This window comes from Cynocephalus volans, chromosome 10 (genome assembly GCF_027409185.1).
Source record: "Cynocephalus volans isolate mCynVol1 chromosome 10, mCynVol1.pri, whole genome shotgun sequence".
Classification (NCBI taxonomy): domain Eukaryota; kingdom Metazoa; phylum Chordata; class Mammalia; order Dermoptera; family Cynocephalidae; genus Cynocephalus; species Cynocephalus volans.
In genome coordinates this window covers 80,779,442-80,805,726 of record NC_084469.1, presented here as the reverse complement: position 1 = coordinate 80,805,726, position 26,285 = coordinate 80,779,442, and the positions used below count along the sequence as shown (strand labels likewise).

Sequence of the window (26,285 nt, the reverse complement as noted above, 5' to 3'; positions counted from 1 at the left end):
CATCAGAAATAAAAGGAGAAAGTTTTTAGTAGAATCTGGTCCTTGTATTCAAACACTAAAGTCTTTGTCCCCTTCATTAAAAGCTATTGATTTTCAAGACATCAAGAAATTTTTCGCCTTGTAACACCAAGGTCAAGGGTTCAGATCCCTATATTGGCCAGCCACCAAAAAAAAAAAGAAAGAGATTTTTAGCAATGTTGTATTTTCATATTTGGTCAGTCTGTCATTTTGCTCCATTACATGAGTTCTGAAATCATTTAGGATTCCCTGTTTTCCCACATTTTAGAAATTGGAAAGTCCTTTTCTTGTTATAGTTAGAATGATAGTATCCCATTCTGGGTTATATTTTCTGTTCCATATCAGAATATTGAAAATCAATCTGAAAAATTTACCTAGATGTAATTTGCTGCTTGATTACTTGTGGGTTATTTACCTACATTTAGGCATGCTATGGATTCTTAGATACAACTTGTCAAGCGGGAAAACATTTTGAATTATGTCTTTTGTTTAACTTCTTTTGACATTTACTTAATTTCTTAGACACATCTGTCAACCTTTTACTGAGAATTTATCAGAAAGGCAAGATAGTTTGAATCTTTTCCCAAATTTGGATAAACAATCAGAAATGTGAGTTAAATAAAAATCACCCAAATATTTTCCTTAGTGTAGGGAAAGTATGCATTACACATAATGTAAAATGGCAGTGTAGTTTAGATTAGTGTTCTGAATCTAAGGTAATGGTTATTTTCCTGAGAATAGAGGACAGAAAAAAGTCGATTTTGAGATGTATTTTGTTTATATTAAGTTAGTTCTTTGTAACATAACATAACATAGCTGAATTGTTTTATATGCAGTTCATGAATTTCTAAGGCTACAGTTACAGCATTAATCAAATATAACATACATTTCAGTATGTTATGGTAACTTTTTGAACTTTAATAGTAACAATTCACACCAATTTTTGAGTGCCCATTAAGTGCTGGGTTTTATGAGATAGGCATTATTACCCCACCTTCCTGATGAGGTAGCTGAGATTTAGAGGTTAAGGAACCTCTTCAAGATCATCCATTCTTTTAGCGCTAGGTTCTAGGTCTAGGGATACAGGCATGAACAAGATAGGCAAGGTCACTATGTTCCTGGGGCCTGCATTCTGGCATAAATAAATCTTTAATGTAATTCAGCTATGAAGAGAAAAATAAAGGCAGAATGGTATGAGTTAATGTGCAAGTTAGTTTGGAAAGGCCTCTCTGTGGAAGTGACATTGGACCAAGACTAAAATTAAGTGAGAGGGGTCACAATATCAAAGGCAGGATTCCATCCCAAGTCTGTCTCATCTTAAAGTGATCCTGTAATCTAAGGACGTATTTAAGATATCCTGTTATCTTTATTTTGTGATAATTATGGGAAATCCCCTATTTTGGTATATAATATATTTCTGAAAATGAGAAGGCCGAGAAGTATAGTAAGCCTTGGTTAAAATTTGTGCAGGTGCTGCCTCACTGTCACCCAGACACCGTAAAAAATGGGGATTAGAACTGTTATAGGTCCCAGGCACCACAAAGCAGGAAGTTAAGGTATCTATTGTTACAGAACAAATTACCCCCAAAACTTTGTGGCTTAAAACAGCAATAATCATTATTTCTCACAATCACTCTAGGTCAGAAATTTAGACAGGTCACAGGGGAGATGGTTTGTCTGTACCTCACAATGTTTGGGGCAATGGTTCTCAATTAGGAGCAATCCACCCACCCCGCCCCAAGACATTTAGCAATGTCTGGAGGTGTTTTTGGTTGTTACAACTTGGAGGTTGCTGCTGATATCTAGAGGGTAGAGGCCAGGGATGCTGCTAAACATCCTGCAGTGAAGAAAAGACACCTGTGTGCACACAACAAAGAATTATCCTATTCAAAATGTCAGTTGTGCTGAGGTTGAGAAACACTAGTCCAGGGCCTCTCCTATAGAACTCAAGGTTGTGAGCCAGAATCATCTGAAGTCTTGTGCACTCACATGTCTGACAGTGGTGCTGATGTTGTCAGTTAGAACAACCACAAGTGACTTCTTTTTTTTTTTTTTTTTTTTTTTTTTTTGGTCTTTTTCGTGACCGGCACTGCACCGGCCATTCCTATATAGGATCCGAACCCGCGGCGGGAGTGTCGCCGTGCTCCCAGCGCAGCACTCTCCCGAGTGCGCCACGGGCTCGGCCCTCACAAGTGACTTCTTCATGTGACCCAGGCTTCCTCATACTGTGATGACTGGGTTCCAAGGGCAAGAGTCGAGAGAGAAAAAAGAGAGTATGCACACGTGAATCAGGTGGATACCATATTGCCTTTTATGACCTAGCCTGTCACTTTGTGTGTTCCTTTGGTTGAAGAAGTTATGAAGTCCCACCCAGACTCAGGGAGTGGAGAAACAGACTCCACATCTTTATGGGAAGTGGCAAGGTCTGGAAGATCATGCAGGACTGGAAACATTGCTGTGGGCATTTTTGGGAAATACGATTTACCACACCAAGGCAATTACTTTCCCTTCCCTTGAAACGGGTTAGGGAGCCAGCTCACCTAGGTGGCCCTCACTCACCCCTGTGTATGACTGTGCTAATGTAATTGTTTATTGCTGCTGTTCTGTTTGTCCTGTGTGGGAGGAAGGGACAGTAAGGATAAAGATGAAGAGCAGGAGTGGAAAGGGGGAGTTGGTCAGTGAAAACCACGGAGGCATGGTGGTTTTCACTGACCCGAGCACGAGGGTTTTCCTGTATTAGCAACAGTTCTTGGCTAGGCAGTGGGCTTAGGTTGACCAGGAAGCACTCTGGTGTGGGAGAGGACCTCACCATGGGTCTGCCCAGCACCATGAAAGGCTGGATGCAATCTACAAAAGTGAGCTCAGGTTTATCATGTGCTGAAGTGTGAGTCAAGTGAAAACCCAGTTGGGAAGTCAGGGACTGTCTGTAGAACACTCCCAACTGTGGTCATCTTTCAGACTTCCGTATGTAGTGTACTGGGATCTAACAAAACGTTTTGGCTTAATACCAGAAGTGTTTTTATTACAATAGCATATATTAACATTTAACACGTATTGCTTTGATTCTATTTCTTTTTCTACAAAATAGCTTGTCTTAGACAAATCTTCTATTTCATTTTTGTGTTTTGTTGTAATTTTTTGTGTTTTAGATTTTGCTAAACATGCAGACTTTCTAGAAGCCATGAGTAGTGCCTTGAGGGCCCTTTTGCAAACAATGGCCTCCAAGAACATTTCTCAGGTAAGATTTTTTTTTTTTTTTCGTTTTTCTTTTATTTTTTTTAAGTGGCCAGTTAGGGGACCCGAACCTGTGACCTTGACAGAGCTAATCTCAGGTAAGATTTTAAAAAATTTTTATGTGAAACTTGGAAAGATTCTGTATTATGGAGGCAAAATTCATTACTTAACTTTTTTTTTTAATATTTATTTCTGTTACAAGAGTATAATACATGATCTTTGGTAAAAAAAAAAAAAAAAAAAAGAAAGAAAAAATGCTTAAAATAAAAAATAAAGTCTCTTCCTCCTCCCACCATCAGTAACACTGACAGGTGTTTTTTTATCAATACAACTTCTTATTTGATATGTGTATTGTAAATATTTTCTGTGAATTGTCTTTGGTCTTTTTTTAAAACATTTTCTTACAGAAATTTCAAACATGCCCTCCTGACCCACCACAGTGATCCATGTGTACCTCTCTGATAGGGGCCTTATCACTTTTGTTTGTTACTTTTCGTTAAAGAAATCTTCAAACATTGCTAAAAGCAGAGAGAATCCTGTGACCCCCACGTGCCATCACTGAGCCCAGCGAGTCATCAGCATCCCACCATTCTTGCTTCATTCATCTCCCTCTCATTTTTACTTTCGTTTCCTGTAGCATTTTAAGGCAAATAGCATCCTTTCACCCATAAACATTTTATTATGTACTTCATCATCTATGACTGACAGAAAATTAAATTTTTAAGGAACTTAACTCTAGCACCACTACCTCAAATCCCCAAATTAGCAGATATGAGTATTTCTTATCATCATTTGGTGTGCAGTCTGAATTCACTTTTCCCAGATTCCCTTAAAAATGTCTTTTTACAATGATTTTGTTCAAATTAGGATCTAAGCAAGGTCTACGTATTGCTTTTAGTTGATATTTTGGTATCTTAAATCCTTTTTATTTTTTTTCTCTTAAATAGCTTTATTAAGAATCGATTCACGTACTGTTTAGTTCCCCCATTTAAAGTGTACAATTCAGTGATTTTAGTGTTTCACAGATACTTAAATAATCTATAACATTTCTGCCATCTACCCCCCTTTCCCTGTACCATTTATTCATTGAAGAAACTGTCATTTTGTTCTATAGAATTTTCCCCATTCTCAGATTTGGCTGATTTATCATGATGGTATTGTTTAAAATTTTCCTCTGTCTCCCATATTTCCTATAAACTGAGTGTTAAGATGAATGATTTTAGCAGCCACTTAATTTTAAGTGATATGAAGATTAATGGTTTTAGCAACAGTGATTATGGTTGCCTAGATCTGTCATGTCATTAGGGGTTGCAAAATGGAGATACCCTAATTTTGTCATTCCTTTACATTTATTAGCTGTGACTTTTCTATAAGAACTTTCTGTGTCATCAATTAGTTAGTAACTTTGAAATAAAGATCATACAAAAAAAGGTAGGATAAGTTTTGTTTGTTTGTTTTTTTTAAAGATGACCGGTAAGGGGATCTCAATCCTTGACTTGGTGTTGTCAGCACCACGCTCACCCATTGAGCAACTGGCCATCCCTATATGGGATCCGAACCCGTGGCCTGGTGTTATCAGCACAACATTCTCCCAAGTGAGCCACGGTCTAGCCCAAAAGGTAGAATAAGTTTATGATTCTACCCCTACCCTTTTTTCCAGAGCAATGAACTGATGCTCCAGCAATCTCTAAAAGTGACTAGTAAAGTTTGTTTGTTTTTAGTATCATTTTGAATTCAGGGTTAGTTTTTTTAAGTATATGTTTGTATTTCATTCCATTACAGTCGTGCTTTTTGATGCACAAATGGTCCCATCTTTAGATAATAGGAATCTCTTCAAATTGGCTCCTGTGTCTCTTTGACAAGAATCCTGGGCTTTTGACCACTTTTGCTTCCAGGCACAAGATGTCCCACCTGACTTGTAATTTTCCTGCTTAAAACCTGGAATCAGTTGTTTCTCCAAGAAGCCCTGATTTCTTTAGTGGGAAATTGAATTTTGGAGTGCTTATTGTTACCATGTCGTCATTGCTTCTAGGTCCTTTTAGTGGAAATAACTAGGAAATAAGCATTTTTGTATGTTTGGTTTTTATTTTTTGTGTTTTTTTGGCACTGGCCGGTAAGGGGATACAAACCCTTGACCTTGATGTTACAACAGTCCTTTAACTGGTAATAAGCATTTTTTAAGGAAAAGAAAAATATTTGATATTTGTACTGCTATTTCCAGTTTAAATAAAGAGGGTACAATGTTTTTACTTAACTTTTGATTTTATATTTGCATCTTTTTTGTGCTGAAACTGTGCTTCCTAGTGACATTAAAATTATTATTTGGTTTATCCTACAGAATGTACTTAATAGTTTCAAAATAACAATGCCATTATTATGACTCACAATAACACTATTGAATGAAGTTTAAAATTTCTTTGTGGGTTTTTTTGTTTGTTTGTTTGTTTGTTTTTTGTCTTTAGGATTTATCCCTCTAGGACTATACAAATTACTATGTTTTAAAGTTGCTTGAAAAAGTTAGTGTTAGTTTTCACTTTTTTTTAAATAAAGGAATTGCTTTTTTGTTTGTTTTAATTTTTAACCATATATAAAATGTGAAACAAGGTCTATTCAGAGAAAAATATTGTATATCCATTCAATGGAATATTATTCAGCCTTAAAAAGGAATGAAATTCTGACACATGGTACAACATGAAGACATCATGCTAAGTGAAATAAACCAAACACAAAAGGACAAATATTGTATGATTCCACTTATATTATTGTTAACTTAACAATAGTTAAATCCGTAGAGACAGAAAGTAGAACACAGAGAGTAGAACCAGGGAGAGGGAGCAGCAGGGAGGCCTGTTTAATGGATACAGTGTTTCAGTTTGGGAAGATGAAAATGTTTTGAAGATGGAGAGTGGTGATAGTTGCACAACAGTGTTAATGTACTTAATGCCACTGGGTCGTACACTTAAAAATGGTTACAATGGTAAATTTTATGTATATTTTACTACAAAATATATATATATTCAGAGAAGTCTAGTTTCTGTCCCTTTGCTCCTGCTCTTTCATCTCCACTATATAGGTAATCATTCTTTTTAGTTTTAGGTTTATCGTTCTGTTGTTCTTTTTTGAAACCATAGACAAATGTTTCTGCTTATTAAAAAAAGAGTATTTATAGTATTTGTATCTCACTCCTTTTCTTTAAAGTAGTGCTTCTGCGCCTTGTTTTTTTTTTTTAATCCCTTATTGATTATAATAGTGTATAGAGATTTTTCTCGTTTCTTTTTTACATAATCTGCTATTGGTAGACATGAGTTGTTTCCAATCTTTTGCTATTACAAACAGAACTGAAATGAATAGTCTTTTTACATGTTATATTGTATTTTTGTCATTGTATTTTGGGGATAGATTCTTAGAAGTGGGCCTGCTGGGTCAGAGGATAGGTACATTTGTAATTTTGCTAGGTATTGCTGTAGTCCCCTCCATCGAGTTTGAACCATTTCACATCCCCACCAGCGATGTTTGGGAATACCTATTTTGCCATAGCCTCACCAGCAGAGTATGTTGTCAGAATGTTGGGTTTTTGCCAGTTTGATGTGTCAGAAACTATATCTTAATTTTAATTTGCATTTCTGCTATTACAAGGAGGTTGGATATCTTTTCACACGTCTTAAGGGCCTTTGCATTTCTTTTCTGTGACTGTTTCTATCTTTTGCCTATTCCTGTTCTATGGGGTTGGTGCTTTTTCTTCTTTGTATGCAAGTGCAAGTTTAGGGCCTCACCTTTGACCTACTGAAGCAGAAACTTTGAGAAGGGGCCCAGCAATCTATGTTTTAACATGTTCTCCAGATGATTTTCATGCATGACAGATAAGGTTGGAGAACCACTGTTCTAATCCATTCTACCTCCCTCCCTTCTGAAATCCTCTAGTTATTACCATGTCTAGTTAATCTGTCATTGGACTGTCCCACACATTTCTTTAGTTACAGTCATCTTTCATCTCCTGTGGTGCTCCTCTCTTGAAGATTCCTGCTGGTGGGCACTGTTACTTTTTACTAGTCTTGTCATAATTCTAGATGACTTTAGTGTCCATGCAAGGATCCTTCACAGTTCTTGGACCTCCTTTTCTCCAGTGGTCGTCTTCTTTCCTACCTTAGTCACTCCATGGCTGTGCTGCTAGAGCAGTGCTTCCCAAACTTTATCTTGTCCAGAGTTTAATGGGAATGTCTCTAGTGTTTTACTGTTAAATATAGTAGATGCTGTTGGCTTCATATTAATATGTACTGTTTATTATTTTTTAAAAGATTTCTTTGTATATTTGAGAATTTTTTTGGAGAACATAACTTTTGACCCTAAGTTGCTGTGAAATGGAAATGGTAATAATGCCTGGCCTGCCATAGGGCTGTTGGGAGGATCAGAAAACCTTATACTATAGGGCCTGTTGGAATACAAGGTATTTTTATTGATTTTCCATGGTGTGTAGGCAGCAGCTTCCTGGATCTGTCTGATTATTAGAGAAAATTACTCAAAGCTCATGCTCATTTAATGGTAAATCATTCATATGTATCATGATGATCAGTTATCAGGTTAGCTGTATACTGGGCACAAGCATTGAATATAGAGCTAGAAGAAGCCTGGTTCTCTAATGCTATACAAGGAGAGGAAAACAGGGGCTTGCTTTGCTGAGTGACAGCGCCAAGACCAAATACAGCTGTCTTGCTTCCCTGTATAGTCTTTACCTTGTAGGTTTGTGTACATTAGGCAACTTCTTTGTGGGTTATACTGATGATAATGCAGCACGCCTTTATGATTCACAGCAACCTTGTGAGGAACCATGAGGAATCCCATAGTTTGTGCAATTGTTGTCATTAGAGTATTTTCTGAGAAAGCTGGCAAATTAGCTGTTAACCTTTGGAACTGGCAGAAGCAATACAAATGATTCAGAAATGAGTTTGATGATTTAGAACCACTCAGTATTTTTACAAATAGTAACAGTGGTTAACTAACATTCAGTGAGTGTTCTGTAAGCATTATTTAATCCTCATAGCAACTCTGTGTGATGAATACTTTTATCCTTCCCATTTTATTAATGGGAAAATGGAATCGTTAGTGGGACTGAGGAAGTGCTGGATTGCTGAGTGGTAAGTACTGGAGCTAGGATTTGAACCCAGGATGTCTGGTTCCATATCCTAGGCCGTTTACCAATACACAGTGCTGCTGCTTATAGGAAGTAGCCTGGTAACATGACATTCAGTCTCACATGATTCATGTGCCCAAATGTGTGCTCAAATTAGCTGAGACTGAAAATTATCACTACTTGGTAGAAGCACTATATAATTTAGTGGTTTTTACTATCTAATGATTTATGATAGCACAGATTTTTCAAAGTAAGTCCTTACCTTGTATAGACTCAGCCAATTTTTACTAAAACTACACGATTCTATTTACACTTTCAAAACCTTTTTTATGATCAATATTAAAAAGAAATTAGAATCTCTTTAGTCTGTGTACATCTGGAATGAAAGTCTTCCTCAAATGAAACTAATAGGACCTGAAGCCCCTTTTATATATTGGATAATGAGAGTGACATGAGCAGGGCTCGTCTTAGTTCAGAATTACCAGCGATATTTGGTAGTGATTAGAATATGTAAAAACTTCTCTTCCAGGGGTTTATGCCACTCTTAGAATCATGCAGCCTGTGGGAGAGATTCCTGTTAATTCTGTTTTCACATGCTATTGGAATTGGTTGGGTTTAACACTATAAATACTTTCCTTTTCTCTTTCAACAGTGCATGACTCCTGATCAGCTGATGACATTATGCAAAGCAGGCATTCATAGTAGTAATGTCGGGGTTAGAGTGAATGTTGTCAGTATTTTAGGAATCACTGGCAGTGTCCTAGCCAAAGAAGATGGTACACTTGAAATTCTTAAGGTAAAACAATTTGATTCCATTACCCAAAATGTTAAATAATTAGAAATGGGGAAAAGTAACTGTTGTAGTATTTTTAAAACCTTGTATGGACATGGTGAGAAGAAATCATATGGAGAATTTGCTTATTAAGTTATATTATTAGAATATACCCTTTGGATTGATCTAACTACATGTTTTAGATAAGTGCTTGAAAAGTTGAGCCACTTTTTGTCATTTAACTTTACCCCAGAGATCCTATATCAAAAATAAATTTATCTTTAGTGAAAGACCAAATTCAGACTTTTTAAAGATGCCTTTGCTGTTGCATAAAATATATGCATATTGTATTCTACTGATGAAGGAACAATCCACCCACGTTTCCTTGTATATCAGGTAAGGTGCATTCTGAAAATATCACAGAGTTAATTCTAATATCACTCCATAAATTTTAAGTAGCAGCTCGGGGAGTGACAATACACTAGGAGTTCACTCAGCATATTTGCTTTCAGTACTTTATCTCAGCTGGGTTGCTCAGAACTGCACTGCTACAGGTACAGCATCACTATTAATTAAGAGGACAGTAATATTAAAATTACCCTTCATTGTGCTAATGATTGCTGAATATTGATTACTGACTAATGGGTAATAAATTGATTATTATAAAGTACCTCTTAACCTGCTAAGAACTGTGCAGTGATGACTGATGTTTCTAAGAATCTTTTTTGGAAGAATGATACATGCATATAGCATAACATTTAGAAAAGTACAAAAGTAAATATAGTGAGAAGATTTCACCTCCACTCCTAAACTTCCAGTTCCCCTGTTTGTTTGCTTCTGGAGAGGTAGCCAGTATTACAGTGAAACAATTCTTCTGTGTCATTCCAGAGTGTTTTTTATATATGTACACGAGAATATGGCCATAGGGCGTGTATGTGTACACGTATGCAGATGAGCATATGTAATTCACTACTTCCCCCACCCCTCACTTAAACTGTAATTTCCAAGATACACTTTAGTGGAACATCAAATTTTTCTCAGACATCAGATTTAAAAATTGTTTTGATTTAGTCACGTTTCCAAGCATGAAAGAAAACTAGCGAAAAAGTACTGTGAATTTTGTGTATGCATTAAAAGCACTTAAAAGCAGAATTAACAGTTATGAATATTCTATCATACATACTTCATATAGTTTTTTTGCTGGGTATGTTAAAGTAGATAAAAGACATCATGGTATTTTGCTCCTATTGGTTCAGTATGCATCTCTTAAAAGTAGGGACCTAATATAACTGCCGTTATCATCTTTTACACGATTAATAGCCATTTCTTAATATGTCTAATCCCTGGTCTGTATTCATAATTTTCCAGTTGTCTCAAAAATACCTCTTTACAGATAGTTTGTGGACCAATAAAGTCCATGTTATGTTTGGTTTGAGGTCTTCTAAGTCTCTTGATCTAAAACAGTTCTCCGCCCAGCACCACCCATCACTACCTGTTTTTTCCTTAGCTCCTGCATCAGTTGTGCCATGTAGTGTCCAACCTTCTGGATTTGTCTGATTGCTTCCTTGTGTTGTTAAGCTTGTTCCTTTATCTTCTGTATTTTCTGAGAATTGGAAGTTAGATCTAAAGGCTAGATTAGATTCAGATCAATCCTTTTTTAATAAGACTACTTCATAGGTGATGCTGTGTGCTTCATATTACATTATAGGATATTAAATCTGAATACTATCTTAGAAGTTATCTAGACCACATGTATTCAGATGAGAACATTGAGGCCCAGAGAGGTTAACTGTCTTCCAGGAGGCAGCCTATTATTAATGGAGGAGTCGGACTTTGGACTTGGTGTCCTGAGCATTTCCACTCCCACCTACGTAATATCAGATTGCGCATCACCCTTAAGACATCAAGGGTGAAGCAGAACAGCCAAACTAAAATGAGTTTACTCTGGAGCAATTCTTTGCATATTGGGAATGGTCTGTTCATTAGCTACCTAACTGTGGGAAAAAATGGGTAGATGCTAAAAATCAACCAGTATAGTGAAGCAAAATGAGATTGTGTTGGGTTTTTAAAAATTATAGTAGAGTGTTTTTCATATACTTTTAAAAGCAGATTTTTTGGGTTACAGATAAGATTTCAATGCATTTTGACACCATGGAGAAAGCTTTTTTGAGGGAAGTAGAGGGGAAAACTTGGTTTCCAAAATCAATCTTTCATATATCATTTATGGATCTTAATTCATTTTATTTAGCAATATAAACTATAATGCGTTTAATTTATCTTTGTTTATATTATACTTGGTATATTTATAAGTATTTGTTGAGTATTTAGCCTTTTAAAAGTTTTAATATTTCCCTTGTATTTTTATATGAAATAATATGCATGAATTATTGCCACATTTAAGGGGAGTATTCATTTTGGAGACTGACAGTCATATTACCATGTATTTTGTTGTTTCCAGACCATTGGGTGCTTTCTACTTGAGGTGGCCACCAAAGATCCTTCTCTTGTAGTAGCAGGAGAAGCTTTGGATGCCCTCTTCGATGTTTTTGCAGATGGTACAGAAGCTGAAAGAGCCTCAATTCAGATTAAATTGTTATCTGCTCTGAAGGAATTCCAGCCAGTCTTCAAAATGAAGGTTTGTAGCCATTTTATTTATGAATGCATAAGTCTCAACATTCTATGGAGCTGAGGATAAATGTAGTTACCACCATGCAATTTAGAGGCATGTGCATGATGAATACCTGTAAATCTCAATCATATAGCACTGCATCCCCAGTACTTTGTAAAATGCTTGTTGACTGAGTCATAGCTCAACCGTGTTACTGCTGAATTATTTAACTTGAAGTTTTGTTATATTACATTTAAAAATTTAGTAATAGTGGCTACCATTTATAGAGTTAAGCTTCACTGGTAGGTGCCTTAATTGTGGGGGGAAAAAAAAGAACAGTTTACTCTTAATTATGCTTTGTTTCAGTTTGTAGTGTTTTTTGTTGTTTTTGTTGTTTGGTTCTTAAGCAATGAAAGATTTTATTCCCTGCCTCACAGGTGACCAAATTGACTTGTTTTTCTTTAGGCAAAGACAAATGTACCTTAGTGTTTTATCCCTATCCCCCCCTTTTTTTTCTTTTTTGATGGCCAGCCAGTATGGTTTCCCAAACCCTAGTATTTTATCCTTTATTATCCAAAAGGTAGCATAATATAGTCACAGTCCTGCACTTAATGTATTTTTACCTGACACTGTATCCTGGAGCTATTCCATACCAGTACACAGAGCCACATTGTTTTTAAAAGTTACAGGCCCTTGAAACTTCTGGAAAAGGAGCCTGCAAGCTAAAAAGGAGAAAATATTATCTATTTCCCTGCAGCTTCAAGGAAAGCATATGTCGTTAGAGTCATCAAACTACAGAAGTAAATGCTTAAAAAGGAGTTATGTAGGGCCGAGCCCGTGGCGCACTTGGTAGAGTGCTGCGCTGGGAGCGCAGCAACGCTCCCGCCGCGGGTTCGGATCCTATATAAGAATGACTGGTGCACTCACTGGCTGAGTGCCGGTCACGGGAAAAAAAAAAAAAAAAAAAAAAGGAGTTATGTAAACTATTAACTGGGAAAATAACCCTTAACCAACCCCTGAAAATTCTATCGTTCTGATTGACTTTCCTACTTAGTATGCATTGCTATGGTAATAGTATTTAATTGTTTTTCTTTTCTCAAAGGTATAAAGCCCTAATGAAATTTCTTTGTTAGCCAGAAGGCTAGCCTGTAGTTTTTTATATGAAGCTCTTTTGTATAAAATGAAGCCACAATTGCATTAAGTGACGTTCAGTGTGTATTTAGCCTCAAATTGCACTTAAATATAATACGATAGATTTTACTAAAGAACTTCTCAAGAGTATTGTTTCTCAGAAGTGCCCTCCTTGCATCAGCAGCATCAGCATCACCTGGTAACTTATTCGAAATACAGATTCTCAGCCCCAACTCTAGACCTACTGAATCCGAAACTCTGGATGGGCCCACCTCTCTGTTTTTTAACACACCTAGATGATACTTTTGCACACTAAAACTTGCGAACCACTGTTCTAGACTAGAGGTGAGGTATAACTGACATACCATAAAATTCATTCTTTTAAGGTCTACAATTCAGTCATGTTTGCAACTGTCATTTTAAAGGTGCACATTCTAAGTGTATTTTTATTCTTCATTTACTGTGTTCCATTTACCTTGCAAGTAAAAATGTTTCACCAAATTCTTGCCACTGTCTTGTTTAGAAAATGGTTAAATACACTCTAAATTAAATACTTTATTTAAATGCATCAGTAATATATACCAAATCACATGACTTTTTTTTTCCAGATACGAAAAGAAGGGAGAGGTAAATACAGTCCAGATCAGCTGTGTGTTCTTGACAATGTGAAGATGAATTTGAGAAGGTTTGTTACTTATCAAGAAACTGTTGAGAAAAGACTGACTTCTTGAACCATCAAAAGAGAGACCAATTCTTCCCCAAAGTATTTGATGCTAAGAATACTGAAGGGTTTCCTTTGAGTGTATATGAAAGTAATTTTTTAATGCTTATATTATATACCTTAATTTTAAGTTCATAAAAACTTCAAAACCTGTTAGAAAATCTTCTTTAAGCCTTGGGATCTGTGTGGCATTTCTAGTGCTCTTTAAATCATGTCTCCAGCAGTATTTACTCACTGGAAACACATAGAGCGGAAGAGTGGAAACACAGGAATCTCAGGTGGTTCTTAACTAATTTGTCAATAGTGACAAAACTTCAAACAATCATGTTTCCCTTGAATTTTGCAGAAAAGGAAAATCCAGAGCACTGTTTTGGATGTTCTTTTAAGTCAGTATCATTTTATCATTTTATATTAGCTGAATCTATAACTAATATGAATATGAAGATAGGCTTTATAAAATAATTTTTTTCGCATGAAGTGTACCATTATGTTTACCTTTTATAAAGAAATGAATGAGTTGAATTTGTGCTTTACTACTTAGCAGATCATACTAATGAGTTAATTAGGTAATTGCCATTCTCTCTTTGGGCAGGTCTGATCAGTTATTGCTTTGTAACATCATCCCTTTATTTAATTCGATATGGAATCAAAATTAGGAGAAAATATTTTTGAATAAATAATTTTTTAATTGAAAGCTTTGTGTCTTACAAAATCTTTTTTAAGATATTAAATAATCCTATTCCTGGGTGTTTGATAGCTAATGGATATTGCTTCAAGTATATGAGGTACTAAAAAAAAACAACAAAAAGACAGCAGGACTTTCCAGTATTATCTCTTGAAGTAATAGGGCGCCAGCTGGTGCTGAAGGAGAGAATTTCAGTGCCCATCACTGTCTGAGAGGGCCCCTGGACCAGCTGCATTGTTCATCCGTTTGTCTGATCGGACGAGTTGTAGAAGATTTGAAAATTTCTGCATAATTGATCTCAGTTGCGCTGATAAAAGCCCCAATACCTAGTATAAAACTTAACTTTTACTCCATGCTTCAATAGATGCATAAAATGAGCTAGTAGTATTACATTTCATCTGCACTGTGGCTTATTTTACAGTTTTTACCTCTATGATATAGATTGTTAGGAAACCAAGATTGTTTCCCAACTGTAAGAGTCACTGAGCCCTGAGACCAAGTGAAAGGCCCAGATGCTATATGTGGTAGGAAGATGGAAATGGTGTACCATATACTAAAATTTCTTTTTTTTCTTTTTTCTTTAAAAGATGACTGGTAAGGGGATCTGAACCCGTGGCCTTGGTGTTATCAGCACCACACTCTCCCAAGGGAGCCACGGGCCGGCCCTTAAATTTTTTTTGCTTTATTATGCTCCTTGATCATGAATTTTATGTTACGTGTATGTTTAGTGATCATTTCAGCTAAATGATTGACCCAGGCTTTTTATAGCATGTGTCCTTTGAGAGGGATTCTTCCAATGAAGAAAAGTTTCAGAGTTCTCTGCCTCAGGTATTTATAAAATATAATTATTTTGAAGGAGAAAAAAATTTCTAAGTCTGTTCTTTCCCTTCCTTTCCAACCTGTAAACAATATGCAGAATATCTGGCATAGGGCTTAGTACATATTAGGCCCTCGATAAATACTTGTTAAACAAATAAATCTTAGTGATTTTCTGCTTTATGAAGCAAGCTCTAAGGCAGTTGAATGTGGAAGCATCCTGTAGAACAGTAGGTGTGTTATTGTACTGAAGATGAGTTATTACACTGAAGATGTGCCATCCTAAAAATATTTTTAGATTCTGAGGCATGGATAGTTTGGTCTGCGTTGCTACCATTCAATTTTACTACTCTAACAACAGGGAAAATGAAAAAAACAAAAATATACTCTACAGTTTTAACTATTTACATAATAGCTCAGTAGAGCATGCAGGTATTATTCATGCCACAGTATAATGGAGACTGTAGTTTTTTCCTATTGAAAACAACAGTCTGCTTTAAAATACATTCATTTGAAAATCACCCAGAATTGTCCACTAGAGATATACACTATGTTAAGTGTAGGAGTATGAACTCATATGAGATTTTTTAAGTGTTCACCCTGCCATAGCATGTTTGCCCAAGGAAATAAAAATCACTGCTTTACTTCTCATCTTATTTATTTTTTTGCCTTTAAAACTGAAATGCATTTTATTTTAAAAAATAATTAATTTTGAAATATCAGTCATTTTAATTATATTTCTTTTTGTAGTTGTATCTTTTGCCTTTATTTAGTTAATCAAAGAAATACTTTTGAGTTGTCAAGATAGGGAAAGGTCCTTATCTAGTCAGCATTCCTGTTTTTACCTAGTTCTGTTCTAGGCTTGCTTCCTGCCTTTTTGAAATTGCATGGACCAATACTTGATTGTTTTTAACCCATATGTAGAACATGAGCAATTTTAGAACTCTTTTCACCATATCCAGAAATTCTAGAGTACAGTTATACTGTGGTATTTTAAAACATCCACTTTTGAAGCAGAAAACTCCCCTTCCTTGCCATTTCATTTTTATAAAATAAGGATTTATAGTATATATTTTCCCCTTCCAGATAAAGTCTGTCATTGTCTGTCTTGTTAATGAATAGATGTAAATCTTCTATTTTAAATAGTCTATGATACTGTTAGATTGTCTGTTACCAAAGAAATTCTTGGTCCTTTGGGCGATTATGCCCAGAGACTTAGAATGTTGTGCAAGCAACACAAAGTCACCGGGTTAACTGAGATACTCATGGCAGCAACAAGAGACCTGTGGCTGCATTGGTGTCCTCTTTTCTGGACAGCTTTTTTATTAGACCGGTCCTATGAGTGCACAGTGTCCCCTGCCACCCTATGTCCACATTTCCTGTCTATTTTCAGAACCTGATCCTCCTGCCCTCTTGTCAATTTTGTGAGCTACCCTAGACCTTTATGATAAACTCTTATTTTTTGATAGCCATGATCAATTTCTGCCGTTTGTAGCCCAAAACCTTGATTGGTACGGGAGCGTCTAGAAGTTTTTCTGAATACATCCATCTATACATACATGAATACATGTTTCTGTAATAGGAACATAATCTTCTGAAAATTGGCTTTTTTCTTAATTCATGGATACGATGCCATGTCAGAATCATGGTTAGGTCTTAGGCTGGACCTTTTTTCTTGAAAGTGAGAAATTACTTCATCACCACTAGATATTCTGTTAGATTTTAGCTTGATAGGTTGGAGAGAAGTTTGCTTCTCTTGGCTCTTTAAGACAGTACTTTCAAACTTTTTTTTGATTCTTCCAGTGGTTTGGAGAATTACATCTTTTCACTTCTTGGGCCTAATCCCAAACTTGCATAAAAAAAAAATAAAACCATAGAAACTGTAGCATGAGGACCAACCTGCCAGCATCTGGAGAGGGCCTTCTTTCTATGTCATCATCTTTGCTTCAATACCCAGTTTCCAGAACCTGCCAGAACTGGGGAACTGGGCAATAAGGCATTCATAAGTCTTCCATGCTTTGTCTATAGGTTGATTCTGTGCCTCTTGAATGAGAATGCTGCAAGCATCAAAGTCATTTGGATTCTCTTCTAATTTCTTTTTGGCTTTCTTCACCTTCTCTGGGACATATTCAGCTGCCTGCTTTGTGACTCTGTCTCTTGACATGGCCTCGACTGACTAGAATGTGCGCAGTGGCTGGCAATGGGAAGCTAGAAAAGAAAAATTAAACTAAAAACCACCTCTAACCTAGTAAAGTTATCCCCTGCCCAGTGGAGCCAGACCGCCAAGATGAATCACCACCACCCACTTAGATCTCAGAATTTCGAAATATATTGTTATTGACTCTAATGACCACGTTGTACAATAGATCTCTTTGAACGAGAGAGTAATCTTTTTGAAACATGAACTAAGTGAAGGTGCTTCCTGGCTTTTGTGCTGTAACTCTAGTGATTCCCAGTGCTCACAAGATAAAGTTCAAAATCCTTGCCATGACTTGCAAATAGCATGATCACATGTCCAGATTTGCTTGAGAGAGTCCAGATCTATGCTTGTTGGCCCAGCATAATTATTAATAGCACCTGACTTGACTCTCAAAAGTGCTCTTGTTTAAGATTAAAGGAAACTAACATGACAATGTGAGATCTAGGATTGGGTCCAGGACTAGGATAAAAACATCTAAATGCACATAATTGAGACAACTGACCAAGTTGAATTTATAATGTGGATTAGATAATAGCATTTTATCAATGTTAAATGTCCTGATTTGATTGCTATACTGTCAAAAACAAGAGAATGTCCTTGTTCTTAAGAAATACACATTGAAGTATTTATGGATAAAAGAACATGATGTCTCCAACATACTCTCAAATGATTCAGAAAAAATAATATTTATATATAAATGTAGAGAGGAAGAATAGAAAAGCAAATGGGGCAAAGTGTAAACGATTAGTGAATTGAATAAAGGGTGCACTGGACTTCCCTGAACTATTTTTGTAATTTTTCACTAAGTTTGAAATTATATCAAAATAAAAAGGAAAATAATTTTTAAAAGGCTAAATAAAAGGGCTTGCATTAAACACTGAATTATATGGTCAACCTACCCATAAACCCCTGTGTATTCTGGTCCTGCTTTACCCTCAGGTCTCTTTTGCTCTATCTGCCTTGCTCTCAAACTTCAGCCTTTCTGTCCTTTATTCAGTTGTTTGAAAGCACCATGCTCCTTCATATACATATGAAGAAACCACTGCCTGGTTTCTTTTCCCACTTAACCTAGTTAACTCCTACTCATCCTTTAATACTCAGCTGAAATGGCAATTCCACAAGGGGAAGTTTCTCTAACTCCGCAGACAAGATCAGAGGTCAGCGTTCTGGACACTCATAGCATCTTGTACCAGATACCCTTCTTGATCTGATTTATTGAAGCTCCTAACTTTGTGCCAGGTAGTCTGATAGATACTGAGGACACCACGGTAGGCAAAATAGACATGGTGCTTATCTTTACAGAGCTTATGGCCTATTAGGAGAGACAAACATAATCAAAATAAAATTACAAATACAACAAGTGCTACAAAGAAAGGGAACATGCTTCTTTGAGGTTATAAGAGGGGCATTACTAGGTCAGGGAAGGCTTCCCTGGAGAAGTGATAGAAACAATAAACTAGGTAACTAAGAAGGGTTAATAGTTTCTGGAAAGAGAACAGCATGTGCGAGGGTCCTGGGGCCAGAGGGAGTGAGGCAAGGAAGAGGGGGCCAAAAGAAGCTCCAGCACAGTGGGAGTGCATTGCAAGGTGTGACCAGTGAGGCAGGCAGGCCACACCTCGAGGGCCTTAACTTCGTGCTTGCTTCACAGTACATGTACTCAGATTGGAACGATACAGAGAAGATTAGCATGGCCCCTGTGCAAGGATGGCACACAAATTTATGAAGCATTCCATATTTTGCTTTCCTTTCCTAATGTTCACAGTAGGGGGTGGGGGTGTGAAACTGAAGCCCCCATAAGTGAAGTGACTTACTGGCCCTTCCAGCTTCAAATCCCATTCTCAACTCCTCCTGTGAAAAAACAAAAACAAACTTGTAATGCATTAGACACAAAGGGGGAAATAAAGGGAAGTGTCAAGATTGAGTTTCTATCTTGCATAACATGTTGAATAGTGTTACATTTACCGAAATAGGAAACACAGAAGAGGATCAAGCTGGGAGGAAGCTGATGAACTTATTTTCAATATGTTGCTAAATCAGCTAAGAAGTTTTTGAGTGCAAATAACAAAAAATTGGAATCCACTGTCTTAAACTGTAACAAATGTGTTATTCCACGTAAAAAAAAATCCAGTGAGAGAGGATTGGTTAATCCTGCAGCTCACTGACGTCATCAAATATCCAGGTTCTTTCCATGTTTTTCTATGCCTTCCTTAGCACACAGGTTAGCTCCCTTCTGTGGTTGAGAGATGACTGTATCAGTCCAGAGGCAGAAAGGAAGCGTTTTCTTCATTGTGTCTCTTTTTAAGAGCTAAACACCTTTCCCAGAAGCCCCCACCCGCCAAGATTTCTACTCTGTATCAATCATGGTAATTAATGTTATATGCTGTAACAACCACAATAACCAAGTGCTTTAATGCAATAAGAGTTTATTTCTCATTCATGTCACAGTTCCATGCAATTGAACTGTGGCTCACTGAGGGATCTAAGATCCTTCTTTCACATACTTCCACCATCTTGGAATTCTTTTTCTTTTTTTAAAGCAACATCAAGTTGTCAGCTCACAGTTAGACTACATCAGAAGTCTAACTGGGCTCTGCTGGATTCTCTCCATAGAATCTGACAAGGCTGAACCTGAGGCATTTGCCAGCTGGCTCTTCTCTGGAGCATATGGGAAGAATCTGCTTCCATGCTCATTCAGATGTTGGTAGAATTTAGTTTCTGTGGTTGCAGGACTGAGGTTCCATTTCCTTGCTGGATATTGGTAGGGGGCTGCTCTTAGTTCCCTAATTGGAGTCCTTTTCTTTCAGGTAAAAGAGAGTAACTTAAGGATCTCACTCAAAATTTTAGGGCCAAGATCCAAAGTGGGAAACATTATTTCTGCCTACATTCTATTGGCCAAAACTAGTCACCCACCCTAACCTAACAGCAAGGGAGGCTGGAAAATGTAGTCTTAGTCTATGCCCAAGAAGTGGACATAGGATGAATCAGCATGCAGACAGTCAGCTGTGCCCTTATACATTAATGGCCAGAATTGGGTCAAATACCTCTTCCTACTTCTGCCATTAATAAGGGGAATGGAATTGCTATGATTGGCCTATGGTAATCATATCTGTGTAAGTCTAGATTTTCCTCCTATACTTCAATCAAAACAACATATGGCAACAAGTTAAATGCAAACAGGGGCCGAGCCCGTGGCGCACTTGGTAGAGTGCTGCGCTGGGAGCACAGCAACGCTCCCGCCGCGGGTTCGGATCCTATATAGGACTGACCAGTGCACTCACTGGCTGAGTGCCGGTCACGAAAAAACGACAAAAAAATAAATAAATAAATAAATAAAATAAATAAATAAATGCAAACACAGCATTTCTGGAGCCATCTTTCAACCAGAAGGGAGCTCACCACTCCTGTCATTGTATTTTTTTTTTTTTTTTTTTTTTTGGCAGCTGGCTGATATAGGGATCTGAACCCTTGACTCTGGTGTTATCAGCACCATGCTCTAACCAAAGTTATTTGCCAAGAACTTACATTGGTTCACTAAAATAACAGAAGCTACTAAGTAGCTATTACATTGCTCTTTGTGTCATAAAATTCCAGGAACACTGCAACAGAGTTAAGTGAGGGTTGCATTGTACAACTTGTGATAACATTTGGGTAGTTTGTACCTGTTTGTGGTGGCAGCTGGTCTGGATACTATTGCCAAAACCTGCTTTTTAGCAATTATCCCAGACATGAGTGAGGGGGGATGTGACTGGAGCCCCATGCTCTTATCTCTCTGACCTGATAAGTTTAGCAGACTTCACATGGCTCAGATTGTTTCAGACCACTTTTCTTTCTCAGAATTTAGTTGAATAATTTTTCTATGAAGAGTGAGAAATTATAAGCAAGTAGTTTCCAAAGTTTGCGCAAATGTATTTTTATCCTCCCTAATCTTATATAGGAATTCTAATTATGAGAACATAGTTGCCCTGAAATTTTAACATTTTCAGCCATGTATGCCTGTCCATGAAAAGAACAAATTCTTTATGAATATAGGAGCTACTGTCTTCAGTTACTTCCATTTAGTAAAAGTGAGACCAGGAAAAATACTTTCCTACTCTCATTTGTAGGAATCTATTTCCTGAGTTTATTTAACGTAAGAGTTAAATAAAGTTATTCAAGTAAAATAGGAATAAATAAAGGTTTTTTTGAATGAGTGTTGTTGAATTAAAGGAATAATGAATTTGTGTTTCAGGCCATCAGATTTTAAGTACATATAGTAGAACAAGTGCAGAACATGAAGCTGAAATGATTTTCACCTAGCAGTTTCAACTAGTTGCCTTCTGGTTTTTCTTTTAAAAACGAATGTACAAAGATGGAAATTAAGTTTAAAATCATTACACTCTCTAAAACATTACACCCTCCAATAAAATAGACAATTCCATATTACATAATTTTTGTGTGTGTGTGGTTTTTGGTTTTCTTTTTGTTTTTTAGGTGATTGGCCTTTATGGGCATCCAAACCCTTGACCTTGGTGTTATAACACTGTGCTCTAACCAAATGAGCCGACTGGCCAGCCCTATACAACTATTTTCAATAAAATTTCCACATGAATTTAATACATTTCACAATTTGACAAAATATCTCGATAAACTACCAAAAAAAAAGGAAAGCCATATGAAAGATATGGAAGTTTTCACCTTTGGTCTTTCAGTTGTACCTTACATTATAAGGTAAAATAAGTTCTGAAAAATTCAGAAGATGACATTGACAATTGCCCTATTGAATAAAGTTATATTTCCTTCCTATTTTTTAAAGTTGTGTTTAATAAAACAGGTAATATGCATGAGAAACAATTAAAACAATGCCAGAAGATAATTCTTGAAAAGTTTTTGTTTGCCTGTTCCTTTCCTCAAAAGTAAGTACCCCTATCAGTTTTGTGTATATCTTTTTAGAAATGATTTTTACATAATTAATAAAGCGCATGTATGTGTTCTTCCTCTGTTTTATATACAAATGGTAGTGTGCTCTTAATATTGTTCAGTATCTTTAACTAATGTTGTTAGTTAATACCTGACAGCTATTTCCATATCAATAAACACAGAACTACACCCATTCTTTGTAGCAGCTTCATATAATTCCATCAAAGGGTTGGAACCAAAATTTAACCAGTGTCCTCTTAGAGAAGGAGCAGTATTGCATCTGGGTCAAATCTCAGACTCTGGATCCATACAGCCTGGGCAAATCCTGGCTGCACCACTTCCTCACTGTGGTAGTCTGGACAAATGACTGAATTTCTGTGCCCCAGTTTGCTCATCTGAAAAAGGGAATGCCAGTAGCTGCTTAATGGTACTGTCATTGTTAATAGCTACTTAATTGTTGAGGGTTGAATGAGTTAATATTTGTAAAATACAGGATAGTGCCTAACACATATTAAATGTTATACAAATGTAACGGTTCTTGCATAAATGGATGTCTAGATTATTTCCAGTCTTTTGCTGGACAGACAATGCTTCAGTAAATATTCTACTACCTGTGTGAATATCTATGTACAAGATGCTAAAATGTGAATTGTTAAAGGGTAAGTAAAATATATATACATATTTTATATAAATATATGTCCTTTATCAGAGACTTCCCACACCCCCTCATCTAAAATAGCTACATACATTCTCTGTACCTTCTAACTGTGCTATATTGTTATCTTTAGTACTTATCACCACTTGGCATATACATTTATTTAGAACATTACATTTTTAATTTTATAAATTGGCCCAGATTTCTTCCCTTTACATTTGGAGAGAAAAATAAGAACTAGAAACCTAAGAACCAGAGAACTCCCGTGTTTTAGGTTTTTCTCCTTGCTTTAAAGAGGGCTGAAGACAGAACTGGGAACCTGGCAGTCGTGTGTTATTTAGCACTCACTACACTCTTCCCCTGCTGGTGCTGGGGGTGAGAAAGTCACTGCTCCTGCTTGCTTTCCAGGGGCTCGCAGATGAGAATGAGAAGCATGCGAGTCTCTGTGGTGTGCAGGATGACATGGGCAGCCTAGAATAAATTCTGGAGGAAACAGGAGAAAAGAGGCACTTAAGACTACTTAAAAGCTTCAGGAAGAGAAATGATGTGGCAAATGCTGCTGGAATCCTGCCTGTCTGCACCACTTTGGTACACACCAGCCCCACTTTCAGCTGCCAACTCCCCATTTCCTTGCCAGAGGACTTCTTTGACCTCCAGGTCCTCCTTTGCCCCAGCATGACAGGTCAGAAGTGCAAGAAATGGATAAACCACCCCCACTCCCACCTCCATCAGTGTCTGGCAGGAGGAGCTGTATAAATACGCAGTGCTCTTGTCCCTTGGATAAGGATGACTGAGGTGTGTGTTCAACACTGTCTCCCAGGATTCTCCAGTGGGATTAAGTTTTGGCTGTTCCCAGTGGTACAACCGTACTGCTGCCTTCCCTTCTGCATCTGACCTCCCCTCTCCTCACTGGTGCTTCCTGGGATTACCTCCCCTAAACTGGTTGCACTTGAAACCCTATCTCCGTGTCTGCTTCTGGGGAAACCTAAAACAGCACAAGATGTATTTAAGTTATATGTGAGTTGTGCTTTATGGAGGGGGCGATATATATGTGTGTGTGTAAGACTTGTCAGTTCATAAATTTATATTGTGGGAGTGTAAGCGTTGTATGCATTAGTCACACCCATGGAATAGTGCTTCCTTTTTAAAAAATGTATTTTTTATTTTTTTAATTGGAACATAGTTGATTGTACATATCTGTGGGGTACAGAGTTGAATAGCAATACCTGTGTTCAACATGTGATGTTCAAATCAAGATACTTCTGTTCAACATTATATTCAACATTATACAATGTAATCGATTTTCATGGCCCTTTACCAATTCCTCCCTTACCACCCTCCCCCTCCCACTTTCCCACCTCTGGTAACCTCAGTTCTGTTCTCTTCTTTTGAAAGTTCAACATATTATTGTGATTGTTTTTTCTTTCTGTCTTTCTTTCTTGTTTTTTAAGACACCTACAGCCCCTGGTATTCCCAGGCAGTCTCCCATCCAAATGCTAACCAGGCCCGACCTTGCTTAGTTTCAGAGATCAGGCATGGTCAGGGTGGTATGGTCATAGAAAAGTAGTGCTTCTTAATGTGCAGGGTGATTATCTTAGATTTCTTCCCTTAGGCTAGAATATAATTCTTGCTTCCATTTACAAACTAGTTTCCTTCTATAGAATCAAAAATTGCTTAAGTCATCCCAAATCTCTATTTAATAATAATTAATTCGATGCTGAGTTAAATTACATTTAGATTCACTTTGGATCAGAGCAATACAGCTGTTTGAACTGAAAAAAAAAACTATTTAAAAAATCAGTGAAAAAATATGCTGGCTGGCACTCTCTCACTTGACACAAAAGTCATTGACAATTACATGAGAAGGAAATTCAAGAGAGACATCTTTCACTCTAAAAATCAAAACTACTGGGGTGTTCTGAGATCCAAAAAACTAACTTCAAGGCTAATTTTTGAGACCCAACCCATGAGTGTGTGGATGGAAATACTCTCTGAACTGCATGTGAAATTGTAGGTGAAAAGCCAATTGATAAGTTCTTGCCTGACAGGAATGAGATGAAATGAGATACTGGAAAATCAGAGTAGTACATCCTAGTTTGCAAAACTATGTTTTAATCCAGGAGAGACAGGTATAAAGAGTATAGGAACTTGCTTATCCAAACTGTGCCTCATTTCTGCATCTGTCAGGGGGATCAACTTAATGATTACTTGGATAGGCTCTGGGGATTCATTCACCAAAAAATAAAAATAAACATGTCAACATGTTTAGTGCTGGCTCATTCATTTTAATGTCTGTATAATAGTATTTTATTGACTGAATGTATCTTTATTTGTTTAGTCACCTCTTGGTGGATGTTTAGGTTGTTTACAGTTCTTGGCTGCTGCAGACAATACAACTTTAAACATTCTTATATAAAGATCTTTGTGCACACTCGCAAACATATATGTAGAATAAATTCTTAAAACTCAATTTTCTGGCATTATGGACAGAATTATGTTGTCCCCAAATTCATGTGTTGAAGCCCTAACCCCCAATGTGGCTGTATTTGGAGACAGGGTATTTAGGGAAATAATTAAAGTTAAATGACATTATAAAAGTGGGGCCCTAATCTGATAGGGGTGGCGTCCTTATAAAGAAGAGAATAAGACACCAGAGATCTCTCCTTTTTCTCTCCTTGCAACTCTTCCCCACCCCCTGCAGGTGCACAGAGAAGAGGCTATATGAAGACCCTATGAGAAGGTGGCCATCTACAAGCCAGGAAGAGAGGCCTCGCCAGAAACCAACCCTGCTGGCATCTGGATCTTGGACTTCCAGCCTCCAGACTGTGAGAAATAAATTTCTGTTAAGTCATTCGGCCTGTGTTATGGCACAATGACTTGTTATGGCAGCCCAAGCAGACTAATAAACTGAGTCTGAGGACACACAATTTTAAACTTGATAGATAGGACCAAGATGGTCCTCCACAGCTTTTGCTCCACTTTATACTTCCACACAGAGTGAACAAGTCTCCCTTACCCTCATCGAACCAGGTATCATCACACCACTTAATTTTTGTCAATCCGATAGACACAAAAAAGGTACCTAATTTTAATGTTTGCTTAAAGTTGATCTTCTTCCACATGTTTGTGTGACATTTCATGAGTGAATTCCTTATCCTTCCTTTCTGACCCTTGTAACCCATTGTGCGGTATTACATGAGAGCTTGTCCAATTCTACGAGGATGTTTCAAGTAACTTTCTTATTCACTTTTCATTTCCTTTTGCTTCTTTCCTGTCTCATGGATTGAAATGGCTGTGAAAGAAATAAAATATAAGAAATAAATTTCATTTCCTTATAAATTAATAAAACTATTTTGGGGTCTCTCATATTTGGTGGCAAGACGTTTAATTCACAGTCATTTGAGAAAATGAGCTATAGGTC

The 26,285-nt window shown here is 37.0% G+C and overlaps 2 protein-coding genes and 1 non-coding gene across 3 annotated transcripts in view; 2 read left to right on the top strand and 1 right to left on the bottom strand.

The window, feature by feature from the left end:
• The window catches only part of HEATR3 (HEAT repeat containing 3), a 34,125-nt gene extending 19,819 nt beyond the window's left edge, over positions 1-14,306 (top strand). The window contains exons 12-15 of the mRNA XM_063112059.1: positions 3,168-3,256; positions 9,033-9,176; positions 11,611-11,787; positions 13,500-14,306. Of these exons, the coding sequence (XP_062968129.1) occupies positions 3,168-3,256; positions 9,033-9,176; positions 11,611-11,787; positions 13,500-13,622 (533 nt within the window). The 3' untranslated portion in view covers positions 13,623-14,306. The remainder of the gene's footprint in view (positions 1-3,167; positions 3,257-9,032; positions 9,177-11,610; positions 11,788-13,499) is intronic.
• A 2,734-nt stretch (positions 14,307-17,040) lies between these two features.
• Positions 17,041-17,277, bottom strand: LOC134387457 (cleavage stimulation factor subunit 3-like). The gene has a single exon (XM_063109919.1). The coding sequence runs from the start codon at positions 17,275-17,277 to the stop codon at positions 17,041-17,043; it is 237 nt and encodes a 78-aa protein (XP_062965989.1).
• A 1,669-nt stretch (positions 17,278-18,946) lies between these two features.
• Positions 18,947-19,052, top strand: LOC134389770 (U6 spliceosomal RNA). The gene has a single exon (XR_010024746.1). It is a non-coding gene; the product is annotated as a U6 spliceosomal RNA (small nuclear RNA).
• The last annotated feature ends 7,233 nt before the right edge of the window (positions 19,053-26,285 follow it).

Coding starts and splice junctions, on each gene's coding strand:
- LOC134387457 (XM_063109919.1), bottom strand. CDS start 17,277: ATGTCAAGAGACAGAGTCACAAAGCAGGCAGCTGAATATGTCCCAGAG.